At 43.8% G+C, this 14,649-nt stretch overlaps 1 protein-coding gene and 1 long non-coding RNA gene across 2 annotated transcripts; one reads left to right on the top strand and one right to left on the bottom strand.

Annotated features, from left to right (window-relative positions):
• Positions 1 to 301: 301 nt before the first annotated feature.
• Positions 302 to 9,393, bottom strand: lhx1a (LIM homeobox 1a). Its single transcript, XM_051397998.1, has 5 exons — positions 8,470 to 9,393; positions 6,277 to 6,500; positions 5,340 to 5,623; positions 3,269 to 3,434; positions 302 to 2,316 (listed from the first exon to the last, which is right to left on the bottom strand). The coding sequence occupies exons 1-5, from the start codon at positions 8,637 to 8,639 to the stop codon at positions 1,937 to 1,939; spliced, it is 1,224 nt and encodes a 407-aa protein (XP_051253958.1). The 5' UTR covers positions 8,640 to 9,393; the 3' UTR covers positions 302 to 1,936.
• A 134-nt stretch (positions 9,394 to 9,527) lies between these two features.
• Positions 9,528 to 12,230, top strand: LOC127362396 (uncharacterized). Its single transcript, XR_007884452.1, has 3 exons — positions 9,528 to 9,731; positions 11,881 to 11,977; positions 12,087 to 12,230. It is a non-coding gene; the product is annotated as an uncharacterized LOC127362396 (long non-coding RNA).
• Positions 12,231 to 14,649: the final 2,419 nt, after the last annotated feature.

The raw sequence follows: 14,649 nt of genomic DNA, 5'->3' as shown, positions 1-14,649 counted from the left end.
TTTCTGCCAAACCGCCGTTACAGTTTCACCCAGTGTTTCTGAATTACATTAATCAGAATTAACAAATGTTTACCTGTCATCGTGTGTGCAAAGGCCAATTATTTCACAACACGAGGGAATGGGGAAATTAGACGCGTAGACAAAAAGCGTCCATTATGAAATGAGTGACACTGGCCTGATAAGTACCTTACAGAGAGCCCTGTGATGTACAGCTGCACCGACACCGTGCGATTCATAATGTAATGTAAGGGCATACTGTAAGGCAGCTGCTCCAAAGAAAGTATGTTAAAAAATTCATAAGTATATTTTCTAGTTTTATTAGAAACACATTTTTGTCAACATGTTGTATTTATACAGTGAATGGTCTAATATGCACTGGAGGTCACATAAGCTTAGGTTTATTGGAACAATAAAAGACATACCATGAGGGCTTGATATTCAAAGAGATGTAGCAGCTACTGGCTGCATATTTGACCATCAATTTTTAATAGTTTGGATTTTTCTCCTTTGAAGACACAAAAATAAAACCTGTCTAAGTATGTTATATTAACAATTTTATGAATGTATTGTCAGCAGACTAAAAAATTAAGAAGTCAATTACTCCTTTTAACACTTACATTTTGTCTCAACACGTTCTGCAGATGATGGTGCAAAGCACTTTAACAGTATTTGTGCTATTTTTTTTTTCAATTTGGCAAATGTCTACTTTACTCATGTTTTTATTATTTTTTTCAACCTTTTTTTGTAAACAACATCTTGTACAAACTAGCACAGTGAACCACAACCCCAGCAAATTTGTTTTTATCTCCATACAATATAAATGAAATCAATACAAAAGTTTGGTTGGTTGCTTGGAACATTTTTATATGGATCGAGAGGTTCTAAAACATGGTTTTTCGAGACTTCTGGACTCCTGAATTAAATAGATTACGTAAACAGTTGACTGTTCTAAGTCCCATTTAGAACCCCAGTAGAAGATTTTTAGAAGGTAGACTTCATTTCAACATTTCAAGTTCACTTCCGTTTTAAATAAAGGGTTTGCAATCCGTGGAGGGTTTTTACTGTTTGCCTTTTGAAGGCGGCCTGCTTCAGATTTGGTGAAAATTCTGAAACCAAGAAAAAAAAGAAAGAAAGAGAAACAAATAGTCCACACGGAGGAAAAAATTTTCATTTCCTCTGGCCTTCGGAAACGTAGTGTCAAAAAGGTTAAGTGTCAATATGGCAGAGCCTTGAGAGGCAAAGAGGTCTGAGGAGCTTCTGAATAAATACAAGGGACAAGTCTAGTGCCTCGAACAAAGTCTGGACGCCGCTCAGCCTTCCTACAGTGCCAGGTCAGCACGCAACCAACCCCTCGGCCCCCCCTTCATTCTCTCTCTGTAAAGCTATCGAAGTCTTTGACAGTAGCTAATGATGTTTTTGTGTTCTGGACATACTATAGGAGATTTCCAAAGGGTTGTTTTTTACCCTACTGGTGAGTGTTGGGGGGTTTGGTCGCTTTGCCGGGCCACTGACAGGAGGGGTGACAGGGTGCCCCAGGGGCCCAAAGAAAAGAAGGGGGGGGGTGAATGGGGAGGGGGGGCAGTTCAACAGTCTCGCCCAGTTATTTCTTTTTTTTAAAGTCCAGTTTTGGATGCAGGGTGGGGCAGGGGCAAAAGAAGCAACTGAAACACCCAAACACAACACTGAAGACAATGTTTTTGAGCATAACTTTTTATGCCAAATATGCTTTCCCCACAGAAAAAAAGATCAGCAAATGAAATGGTAAAATAAATAAATAAATATGAAAACAAAAAAAGAAAATTAGGATTCAATGGCGTTGACCTAACCCTGTCGATATCCATGTCCCTGGCCTCGACCCCAGGCCCCAACGCCACCAAACCTCGTCACCCTCTGTCCCCGAATCTCTCGCCAGATAAAAGTCAACTCCCTCAAAAAGCTACCACACAGTGCCCTCGTTCATTTCCGAGGGCGGGTGGGACAGGTGGTTGTTGTATCCGCTGCCGTTCAGCGACAGTGAGGTAAAGGGCGGGCTGGGGCCAAACACCTCAGAGGAGATGCTGTGCAGGGGCCCCGGGATGCCGGGCTCCGGGCTGGGAGAGTCCCCCGGGTGGTGGGACATGATATCGGAGAAGCGCTGCACATCGCTGGAGGGGTGGTGGCCCGGCAGGGGGTGGTCCATACCTCCAAGGGGGGTGCCCGTGGGGCCTGACGAGGGCACGAAGGGGAGATCGACCGGGGTCTGGGCCTGCGACGACGGGGGCCCCTGAGGGAAGAAGTCATAGTTCCCTCCTGGGCCGTAATACTCGCTTTGATAATCTGCAGATCCAAGAGAAGAAGAAAAAAATCAGCGTTGGCTCTGAGAACAATGGGTGTGCAGAAATAATTCTGGAGACGTTGAGGAATTCATTGAATATACATAGCTTGATTTGTATTAGAGGGGGAGAGAGACCCTCGCCGTACTACATTAGTCACAGAGCACGTTACACTTAAATCAAAACTGCAATTGGGTGGGGAGAACAACGTGGCCACAAAATTAATTAAAATGGGGGCCATTTCATCAGTGATTCTACCTACTGAGACCGATTTTTTTTTTTTTCAATTCAGCAGAATATTATTAGACTTTTCTTTTCCTCGGCAGAGAGGACAAAGGCCCGAGCACGAATGAGACGCTCTGAAAATGATCAGATATTTCAAAGAGTGAGCTATCGAATCACAGAGATGTAAACTTTGCTTAAACTTCTTTCCAAAACACACTGAACAATATATCACAGATTACAATAAATCATTGCATTGTTTGTATATGCTTATATAGATATTACTAAATTACAATGTGCTTTTTGTGAAAGAGCTCAAGAAACCGGCCTATTATGGTATATATTTTCTAGAGGTGGCAGTGCCTTTATACACTTAACAAATACCTGAATAAAACTGCTTTATTTCTTATTGAATGTCTTAGCTGACCTGGTATAGATAATATAAAATAGAGCAATGTTTCGTTACAGAAGGAAACTACAGAAAAATAGAAAAAAAAATTATAGAAGAATAGAATAGATAGAAATATGGGAAAAAAATCAATTTTAAAATTATGTTGAATAAAATGGCAGCAGTCAGACTCAAACAGGAGAAGAGATGAAAGTGTAGAGAGACAGAATCACACCAAGCATCATTTTAACAATTAAAAATATTGTAAAAGATGATTTATAATAGTAAAACACAGGTGAAAAAATGTACTTTTGTTTGACAAGATGACCTAAATTTCACTGCATACCTCCGTAGTAAGAGAAGGGCCCGTTGGGGATCAGCTCTCCGGGCTCCAGCCGGTCCACCAGCGTCCTCATCCGCCTCGGGCTCCGGAAAAACGCGTGCCTCCGGGCGCCCAGCGCGCTCAGCTGCTTCATGCGCCTCTCTTTGGAACGTCGGTTCTGGAACCAGACCTGCACACACACATAGATATTTATATATAGGCTATAATACGGGTCACCTCGTGTCACTCAGCGAACATGCAGTATGGCTGCTGACGCCATTTTGATCGCACGTCAATATTGTGTGTGGATGATGGGAGGGGAGTGAGAAATGGAGGTGATGGAGGAGAAGAAGGGATGCAGCTGTGCTGTGAGTTTTTAGGCGGCGGGGAAAAAAAACGTGTGAATAAATATGTAAACAAACAAATAAACAAACAAAAAACTGGCACGTTGTGGATTTTTTTCCTCCACTGTGTAAACCCCCCTCCCCCCCAGAAGAAAGTGTAATTAGGTGTCATATTTACCTTGGCACCTGCATTGGCCTTCTTATTAGAGTAAATAGCCGCGCGCTCTCTGTATGTTTTTGCGGCGTGCGTGATGAGCCGGTGCGTTAAATCCGCAAGGCTCTGCGGCGCAGGGAGAGAACTGCGCCCAATTATCGTCACAGGAGCGCGAGTCACATCTAACCTCCCTAATGATCTTTTAACCCTCCATTTACTCCCGACTGAAGGCTGCAGCAGCGGGGGCTTAAAATCTCCAATTAATACTTAATAGGAGGGTTGTTACCGATATATTACCGGGCTCTTGGAGGTTATCATTTCCTAATCTATAGGCCGGCTTCCTTTAATTACGCTCTTCCCTTTTTCCCCTCGTGCTCATACATATTAGATAGCCCCCTACTCCACCACTTTCACTTTATCGCCATTAATCTGCTATGCTAAACCTTTCTTTTTTTTTTATCTCATCCACACAATCAAACTTTCCTCGACAAAAAAAAAAAAAAAAAAAAAATCACATTTAGTGAAATAAAATTGCAGAAAAGATCTACTTTCTAGAGATTTCTACGCCTGCTTTTTTTGTTTGTGTTTATTATTTCCTGATCATATTTTGGATCATGAATCTATCATTCCGCCACGTAAAATAGCGCCTTAACAAATTTTAAATCACAAAAAAAGAGATAAAATAGTCCCTCAAAATAATAATAATAATAATAATAATAATAATAATAATAATAATAATAATAATAACAATGATAATAATAATGTTGCTCTTTGTTTAAGTTCGGCCCTGCTGTAATTCAGAGTTGTGCAGAGACAATCTGAAGACCCCTTGAAACAGATTTCTGTCTTTCCACTTGGCTGGAAGTGCTCACAGCATGGCTAAATGTGCTCGCAAAACGTGATGGCAGCGCAGTGCCAGCACTCCCAGCACTCCCAGCAGCTCCCAGCAGCCCGGCTTTGCCAGTTGGCGCGACTTTGGCCCGGCCGCCGCGCGCCAAGAATCAAAAATACCCATATAAATTACCCGTTTCCAAATCAACCCTCGTCCCTCCGCCAATCTGCGGCTTTAATGAATTCAACGCGGCGACCACCACTACCACCACAGCCGCGGGTCGGAGGGAGGAAGAAGAGGACCCCCACCGCCCCCTTCCTTTTTAAAGAGGGGTGAAGGATGGGGGGTGGAGCCAGCTCTGATGGGATGATGAAGCCTGCGCGGTCATGGCAAGTCTGGCAGCCTGGCAGGGACATTTTACCATAAAATATAAGCTGTTACATCACACCTTTTAATGGGTGCGTGACACCCTATAAAACAGAAAAGGCGCGAGCCCACCTCCTCAACCTGTGGGTGTCCCCCTGAATATATTTTCCATAATATCTCAGACAGAAGCAGAAGATGTGATGATTTACTATTGAACCGTCAATGACTGAGGATGCTGGAGCCTATAATTACAATAGTGGATTTGGAGGGGGGTCACGTGGACATGGCATTTGATAATAAATAAGGTCTGTCAGATATCTGCTGGTGAATGAATGAATTCATGGCGAAATAATCCACTTGAGCGGCCCGGCTCTCCTGCGGGTTCTCTGCCTCGTTTACCTGGATGACCCTCATGTTGAGGCCGGTCTCCTGGGCCAGCTGCTCCCTGATGTGTCTGGTGGGCTTTGGGGTGGCAGCGAACGCCGCCTTCAGCGTCTCCAGCTGTTTGGCCTTGATGGTGGTCCGCGGGCCGCGCCGCTTCCCTCCCAGGTTCTGGTCGTCGTTCTCGTTGTTGACCGTCTCTTTGTCGGACAGGGCGGCTATCTCCGTGTCCTTCAGGACCACGTCGTCCTGTAGCTGGTCTTGAGAGTCCGGCGATAAACTGGGGTCGCTGCACGCCGTTACTGCAGGGAGGAGACAGCAGGATTAGAATGATACTGGAGTATAAATAATAAGAAATACTAATGTAATATAAAGCATATTTATCTCAGAGCCAGCAGTGATCTAGTGGCTGAACTATGACCTCAGGTCGGTGACGCAACATTAATAAAAATAAATGATATTTTCTGAAAGGTTTTTGAGCCTTAAACCGTTATTTATCGATCGATTTGATACTATGCCTGTGTATTACACCCTTAGGTGTACATACATACACACAAATAATAAGATGTGTTTTTCGCCTGTAATGCGCTAAGACCCTCGAATATTAAGTAAAAATGGCTAATTACACACTACAGATAATAGAACCAACCCAGGCCTAAATTAGGATTATAATCTTAATTTCTTTAAGGGAAAATAAAAGTCTTAAGTGTAAATATTATGCATTATAGACAATATAGAGTGTGTTTTTGTTGTTGAATTCTGTTCTCTGAATGCCGTGTAACTCCTGCTCATGGAAATGATGAAGCCACTGCGGGGCTGAACACATCACATCCATCACAATTTATCCCGCCTTGCACTCACACTCACTCTCTCTCTCTCTCTCTCTCTCTCACACACACACACACACACACACACACACACACACACGCGCACGCAGGCTGGGCTCCCTCCGTACCTGAGAGGAGGTTGGAGTCTTTGACGCTGGCGTTGCTTAGGTAATCTTCTTTGCAAACGAACTTGTTCTCGTCTATGATGTAGAGCTCCTCGCCGGTGGAGAGCTGCTTATTGCACATCATGCAGGTGAAGCAGTTGAGGTGAAACACTTTGCTCCGGGCCCTCCGGACCAGGTCGTTTGGAGAGATGCCCTGCGAGCAGCCGCCACACTTAGTGCCGAAACGCCTGCAGGGTGGGAGGAAGGAGCAGGGAGGGTGGTTGTTATCAGAGATGGGTTTTTTCCAGAAATATAAAAAATATCAACGTCCAGCCAGGTTTGGTGACAAGGCGGAGGTGTATGAATGAGTCTTATATTGCAGAATTTTAACAAAAACAAAATGCTGCTCACTCAGAAGAGCTTGAACTTACATTGGTGTTGCTGTTTTATGTCTCACCTACATTTATCTGTATTTATCTTATCTTAATTATGTCCCCATTATGTCAAATAACAATAAAGTTGAATTGAATTTTTATACATGAAAACAAAAAGAATTTTTAATAAGTTGTATGAAGTCGCACTTATTTTTGTAAAAACCCTTATTGAGCATTTTGAAGACGCAATTTGGGGACTAAAGTTGAAACATAAACTATTCTTAAACATAACGTTTTAAATAATAATAATAATAATAATAATAATAATGGTGAAAACAAGGCACTGTAAAAAAAAATCCAGATGCTCAAAATATGGAGAAAAGAGAACATAACACAAACGTCTTCAGGAGCTTTTTGGACCTTGTCTCCAAGGTCTCAACCCACACTGATATAATAATAATAATAATAATAATAATAATAATAATAATAATAATAATAATAATAATAATAATAATAATAATAATAGATTAAAATGTAAAATTCCGTTTTATCTTTGTGTGTGCAGATATAATTTGCACATTTTGGGGAAATGACGCTCTATAAATATTTTTGGTTGTAAAAGAAAATTGTGTATGAGTTCGAATTATTTTTAAAATAACAACTTCCGCCAGAAGCCACTGCACAGCTATTTAGAACTTCATTTATGTATTTGTTTTATCTCTACATTTCCCAGCATTTTGCCTGCCTATATAACGACCCTGTTACACGTCCTTTCACCGTGAAATCCACTAAATATCCAGCTCCCGTTAATACTCTAACACAAGCTGCCTTGCAATAAATTACAGCCCCGCCATCGACTCCACCGTTAAACAATGTGTATTGAGTGCTGTGCACTGCTTGTTGACTGCACGTCTGTGATTGCATTGTCTGCGGACTTGATCTTTTCAACTAGTTTACTATTCAAATCCACTTATCACGTCCTCCTCAGTCGGACTGAGTAAACACACCGGGCAGCGGGCTGCTCTGGCCGGGGTTTGATCCTGTGTGATCCCCCTCCCTCCCAAGCTCCCCTGCACGCTGTTAAAAAAAAAAAAAAAAAGGAAAGAAAGAAAAACACCCCAAGTGTGATTTCCTCGATTTCCTAACAAACCGCCCCCCCCCACGCACACACACTCCTCTCCCCGCTGAGAGCGAGTGCACACGCGTTTTAATGTCGCTGGCCCTCTTTTGTTGTTGTTTTTGCATAAGAATCCAAATTAACAAGCTTTTAATTACTCGCTCCTAATCAAAGCTTATCGCCTGCGAGTACTCGTTCGCGCCTACAGGCACGGACAGGTCGCTTTATTCGTTTATTTACTGAGCGTTCACTGGGAACACTGGGAACGCAGTCAACAGATGTGCCACAACTTCTTTTAAGACAATTCAAAAATGGTAGTTTATTATGTTAAATTAATTCTTTGTCTGAAAACTCAGCCTGTGTTTGTAAGAATCACTTTACAGTGATCGATAATGAATAGCAACTAATATAAAAGTTGTAAAAAAATATAGAAGACACAAAAATGTAATTTGCAATACATTTGTAAAAACTAAATGCGCTTTTCCATTCAAATGCAACGTTTGGCCTACAATGTAAAGTATTTCATCTTTTTTATGATGCACCATCGCCACCTTTGCTCCTATTTTATGCTCCCATTTTAATTCCTTTAGTTTATATTATAGAATTTCCTAAAGGCTTATTAATATGTGCCTGGTTGCACCCAGCTACTGATTTAAAACCACTTTAACAAACAAAAATAAGAATGAAACAAATACTTCATAACGCACACACCTTCCCCGAGCTTACCTAAAGAAATCATTTTTGCAGTACAGTCTCCCCTCTCGAGAAAAACATTTCTCTGTCAGATTACATTTGCACTCGCAGCACTGCACGCACTTGACGTGCCAGGCTCTGTCCAGCACGTTGAGCAGAAAGCGGTCCAGGATAGGCCTCTCGCAGCCGGCGCAGTGGACCATGGCTTTTGGCTGGACCCCACGCGCACACACAAACAAAACAAAACAAAACAAAAAATCAACAGCACAGGCCGGGCATTGACCGAGTTATCTGCGCTCTCTCCCTCCCCTGATTCGCCTGGAGCTCCCGGGTCAATGTGCGCGGAGGAAAGCCAGTCGATCAGGTGTCACCACAGATTTCTCCTTGCATGCGTAAAAAGGCTCAGCGTCCAAAAGCAGGATGGCAACCGCGTCCTCTGTCTCTCTCTCTCTCTCTCTCTCAGGTGGAAAAGCCAAAAGGAGAAAAATATATCAGTCCTTCATTGGATCCGTGGCAAAACAATTCAACCAAAAAAGATTTCAGCTGCAGATCGGCTCAGGCGGGCGAGGAGACCGGAGCCAGTGCGGTTGTCCCGGCGCTCTTAGAAGTGACGCATCGGCTGAGAGGAGAGTCGTGTGCCAGTCAGAGCTGGAAGAGGCGTCTAATAAAATGCTTTTAGGGCAGAGCTGTCACACAACAAGACACGCACGCCTATAAATAATTCAGTGTACTTTGACATGGCAGCGTATCCACTGTTCGAAACCCGGCGAGAAACAAAATCACACACCCAAAAGAGATTGCCAAAAAAAGAGTGTTTTCCCCTCTCGCTCAGTCCGATGATCCTGGACTTGTGGTGGCCGGTGGGGGAGATGCTGGCGGCTCCGGTAGTAGTCGGTGTGTATGCTGGGATGCCCTCAGTCTCCAGTACTGTGTGTATGCTGGGGTGCGCTGGGGTCTCCAGTACACTGTCTTGCTCCTAAAGCTCCAGCCCAGCCTTATTCCCAGCCTCCTGACGTCAGGCCGCGGCCGGACCAATCAGCTCCGCGCCATGCAAGCAACCATCAAGCCGCCCCATCATAACCCAGCGAGGGCTCTGCCTGCTATTTATGCCACACACTCAAGACACCAATTGTCAAGAATTTCCCTGCAAACTGTCATATGTTAGTGAATGTGTTTGGAGGAAGCAGCCGCGGCGGCGGAGGGCGAGCAGCGCGGAGGGGAGAGACGCCACTTGTGAGCTGCTGAGCAAATTGTCTTCTGGGCATGAGGGGGGCATGGAGGAGGAATCTGAGCAGGTAGATACGGCGGCGTCTTCAGGATAAAGAAGCTGGAGGCGCATGCTGCATGGCGCCCTCCCTGTTTATTCCTGTAAAGTTACTTTGCGCCAGAAAATGGCGCACAAGTTGGGCATGTTTGTGTTGATTATCTGAGAATAGCTGGAGGCTTTTTTATCATCAATAAAGCAGCTGTGCGTTAGAATATAAAATCTTAACTGCCTGCTTTGCACTTGAACGCATCATCCAGAGAGCTAAATGTCTGATTTCGCAGCAGGAAGCTGCACAACTTCTCCTGCCAGGATCTCATAGATGAGTCCTGGAGATGCTTTGTGTGTGTGTGTGTTACCGGTTCTCCTCCAGAGCCGTGCAACATCACGCCGTCACGTGCTCATTGGCTCTATCAGCTCGCGTTAGCGGCAGCGCACTTTAGCAGATTTCTCTTCTGTGTGATGAGAGGAAGCGTGGAAGTGAAAGACGGAGAGGCTCTAAAGTTGACAGCTCAGCGCGTCAGGAGCTCGCGGCCCAGACACCTCGGACGATTCATTAGGGAGGTCCAATCCACTTCAGGTCCACCTTAAGTAAATAACACCATGAGCCTAACAGCCCGCTGGATTATCAGCCATTTCCCATCAAAGAGATCAGCCAAGGGTTTTGTGTTGATCTACAGTCCTGCAGTCTGTAACACTTTTATCATCGCTCTTTTTCTGCTCAGTGAAATAGAGTTGAACGTGTTCTTTTCGTTCCACTCTCTAACCAAGATTCAAATTTGCCAGGAAACGAGTGCGGAGTAATGAATCTTTGTTTACTGGCAGCAGGTTTTTTAATGTGAAAATGTTGTACTTGAATATCTGCTCGTCTTAAAAATGGATTCAAGCTCAATAGCTGCGCACTTTAAGCAGAAAAAGGCGACCCAGGGACACCCATTTATTCTCTACCAATAGCCCGCCAGCATGCTCTTGCATATGGGCTGCTTCTCATGCAAAACGCCCGCCCGTCCCCCGTCCAGCTGCCTCCCGGCGTCTGGGGAGCGCCCCTTCAACAGGACATGTGTTACTGGCTTGAAGAAGAAAAAAAGGAGAGAGATAAGGCTTCAAAAACACACATCTCTCTCTCTCTCTCTCTTTATTTTTCTCCTCCAGCCTCCTTCTCTTTTTCATCCCTTTCCCCACTTTTCTACTTTTCTGTGGACGCGGGGCGCATTCTGCTGAGCATCTGGTTATGTTTCCATCAGGGAGACAGGGGAGAGAGGGGTCACTGAGCTCCATGACAACTGGGCGGTCCACAGAAGGCAATCAGCAGTGGAAATATCGCCTTTCTGTCGGACTTCAAAAGTCACTTCTCTCTTTTATTCGCACTAGAAGAACCTTTAAAATATAAGCCCAGAAATCTGTTGTATAGTCTCCACCACCGGCGCACACAAACTTGTAAACGCAGCATGTAAGTTGTTGTTATTTCTGTGTGTGGAAGATGCCTTGATAGTCTGTCTGTGGGGATAATCTCTGCCTGATTTAGAATAAACCAGAGAGAGGGAGAAAAAGGCAGCTCACAGAGGCAGATTAATCCACGAATAGAAGGAAATCAAAATATGGGCTATGGGCTTAAAAATATCTCAACTCCCCTCCAGGCAAAGACACTATTAAATGCAAAAAAGGCTTTAACCTTACCACTGTAATCCCTCACTAGCAATAGATTTTATTCTCACTCATGTTTGCATTTTCTGATGCAGGCAGAAGTTGTAAATTGGAATTTGTTTGGCCAGCAAGTTGAAGAAAACAAAACTTTTTTCTTTCTGCTTTGAATGGTTGGATTTGATGGCAGGAGGCCTGAAAATGAACCAAGATCCATCTGAAATGTGTCTTATACTGCAGCCCACTGACTGGGCTTTTATTCTTTACACATTTCCCATTTTATGCAATTCTTTTCACTCCCTCCAAAGTCTGAATTTGGACACTATACGTCATGCACAGTTTTTTTAAAGGGGGATATTCTTCCATCAGGGCCGTGGTGTTGTAAAGCAGCCCAGGAGATTTGGGGTTTATGAAGTGCAGACAAGTGAACTGGTACACTGCGAGATAATTAATCTGAGATAATGAATGAGGCTGTGAAGATGCATGCAATCATTAATTCTAATCATGACACGTTTATTTGTCTCCCCTCTCTCCTCCAGGCTCAGTTTAAGAGACACAATGTCACCACGGCAGTGTGTGAGGGGGGCCACGGCGAGAGGAAGGAGAGGACTCTGGGATAAATACTGAACGGAGCAGGTGATTAGGCGGGGAGGGAGGGAGGGAGGGAGGGAGGGAGAGAGAAGGTGTTTAAAAATATAAGGAAGAGGTATTTCTTGTGGGTTTTTACATTTTTTTTTATTACCAGTTGGCGGTGAGGGCTGCAGCCGGGGCCGGAGAGGCTGCCGGGGAGACGCAACCGTGACTCCGGTAATACAGAAAGAAATATCACCCCCGACTGGAGCTTTGATCAACTGAGTGTACCGGGGAGGAGGAGGAGGAGGAGGAGGAAAAGGAGGAGGGGGTGGACGTGGAGGGTGGGGTACCGGTCCGCTGCTCTAAGTCTCTGCAGGATTTTTTTAAATTTTTATTTTTTTACAAAGGAATATCGCAAACAGGCGCTGACATTCATAATTCATAATATGACGCATTCATCATTCTGGCTTATGAATACGTTTATTATTACTATATTTTTTAAAGGAATAAACAGCCCCATTTCTCCGAAACTGGCTCAGTTAATATCATTTGTATAATTTTTCATCTCTATTCCTGCTTGGAAAAGTTGGGAAATGATTGGAAGGCTCGGCTTTGGCAAATGTGCATATTTTTAAAGAAAGGAAATTAAAAGCTCACGGGACTGCACCTATTGGAAGTTGCTTTCAAGAAAAGTGTAAAATAATTTACATCAAATTGCAAACAAAGAGGATTTTTTAAAACGAAAAATTTATTTTTATTCTGAAAAAAAAAAAAAATGTTTTGCCAATAACGAAAACCAGCCTCTGGGTGAGTCTGTTATTTAAAAGTTATAAAATACTAATGCCTAAAACTGGAAAGTGTAGCATTTTACGCAATATACCTCCATTAACATTTAGCACATAAATACACATGTCCTGGATCCGCAAAGTGCGCACTCCATATTCACAAAGTGAGTTTGTAGAGGAGGAGATGCTACCCAATCATGCTCCAGCGCATTATCACTCACTCTCAGCACTCTTTCTATTCATCCCGGCCTCCGTCCGTTCACCTCAGCAGAAAAGGCCGGCCTACAGTTGCCATATCTGGGGGAAATTCAGAGTCTGCAATGGTATAATAACCCACATGACTGGGCAACGCAGAGCAACGCACAGTCCCACAATCGACTGGCTGTGTCCTCCCCTCCCTCGCTCCCTCCTCCTCCCTCCTCCTCCCTCCTCCTGTAGATCAGCAGCCAAACATATGCCGATGTGAACTGGACGTGGATTATTGAGCCAACAGCAACTCTACGCAAACATTTTCCAGACTTTCCAACTCCGGTCCCGGCCTGTGCTGAGAGAAATCCAATGGGATTTATAGATCATCTCCCTACAGCTGTCCCTCCTCTGTCAGTCAACCCCCCCACTCCCACTACACACACACACACACACACACACACACACACACACACACACACACACACACTAGCCGAGCCAAGTCACAATCCGACCTCCAGAACCATCGGCAACCACCAGCGTCTTTACTGGCTGTGTGTTTTCTCAAGGAGATCACATCATTCAGTGAATTGGGGTGGGGGCTTTGGGGGTCCCTGCATGGGACTCCGAGGTCATGCAGAAACAAGGCCACCACAACCACTGCAGCCACCACCAGAGACCCGCACACTCCTCTAGGGGGCGAATTCAGTCCGGGCAAAGAGAGGTCTCAGCCAATTATACTACCACTATTATTATTATTATTATTATTATTATTATTATTATTATTATTATTATTATTATTATTATTATTAATTCAAAGGTAATGCTTGCGTTACGACAGAATAAAGTTCGAGAAGGCAACACGGTCACCGCAGACCCCCAATCAGCTTTATTCCAGTAATAATTAATAATACAGCTAAAACTGGACATTGTATATACATATACAGGCCTGTATCATATTTTAATGTTATTCTTCTTTGTATTGTGTTTTTCAAATGAAGTCACAGGCAGGCCCTGGCAATATTTCTAAACTGTCGGTTACTTTAAATATAGGTATGTTTTAATATATTTCTTTATGTCTGTAAAAGAAAAAAGTAGGCTTAGTAAATGGATAAATAAATACATAAATGAAAGTATTTCATGTTTTCTCCAAAATTGTATTGTTTCTATGCTAGAAAGGCCACATGGGACCAAAGCATGACGGGACACTATTAAAAATAATATAATATAAATACGGAACGGATAGACACTCTTTAAAATTAATTAAAATAACAAAAACTGCATCATATTTACAACAGGTTGAGAACAGACTGACTAAACCATCTTCAGCACAGACATGCACCTTCAATGTGAATCAAAAATTCAAAACAATAATGCATTTTCTCACATGAAAAGGCTCCAAACCGAGTGAGGCAGAGAAATGAACATACATAAAGTCGCTGGGAAGCAGCCTCGGAAGCGGTTCCCCCCAGTTCAGATTAATGGTACTCGGCGCTTATTCTGCAGTCGGGGTGAAAGGGCTAGGATCACTAATGATTATAATATAATGTGTGGCGATAACCACTCCCTTTGAGATATTATCGCCCGCTGGCCAATGCTCTGGGGACGGGCTGCATGGCTGCAGAGCGCCAGATAGCTGCTGCTGCTGCTGCTGCTGCTGCTGCTGCTGCAGCCACCGCAGCGGATTTCTGTGCTCTGAAATAAAAAAAAGCCCGCAAGCACAGAGAGAGGGAGAGCTGGCCGCTGCTGATACCTGCATTAAAA

The sequence above is a fragment of the Dicentrarchus labrax genome, unplaced genomic scaffold, assembly GCF_905237075.1.
Source record: "Dicentrarchus labrax unplaced genomic scaffold, dlabrax2021, whole genome shotgun sequence".
NCBI lineage: Eukaryota > Metazoa > Chordata > Actinopteri > Moronidae > Dicentrarchus > Dicentrarchus labrax.
The sequence above is the reverse complement of the archived record's forward strand: the minus strand, read 5'-3'. Positions and strand labels throughout refer to the sequence as shown.

Excerpts from the sequence above, each read along its gene's own strand:
- lhx1a (XM_051397998.1), bottom strand. The coding sequence starts at position 8,639 with ATGGTCCACTGCGCCGGCTGCGAGAGGCCTATCCTGGACCGCTTTCTG. Across the intron at positions 5,624-6,276 it reads AGACTCCAACCTCCTCTCAG|TAACGGCGTGCAGCGACCCC; the intron begins GTACGGAGGGAG and ends TCCTCCCTGCAG. Across the intron at positions 2,317-3,268 it reads GCCCTTCTCTTACTACGGAG|ATTATCAAAGCGAGTATTAC; the intron begins GTATGCAGTGAA and ends TTGGATCTGCAG.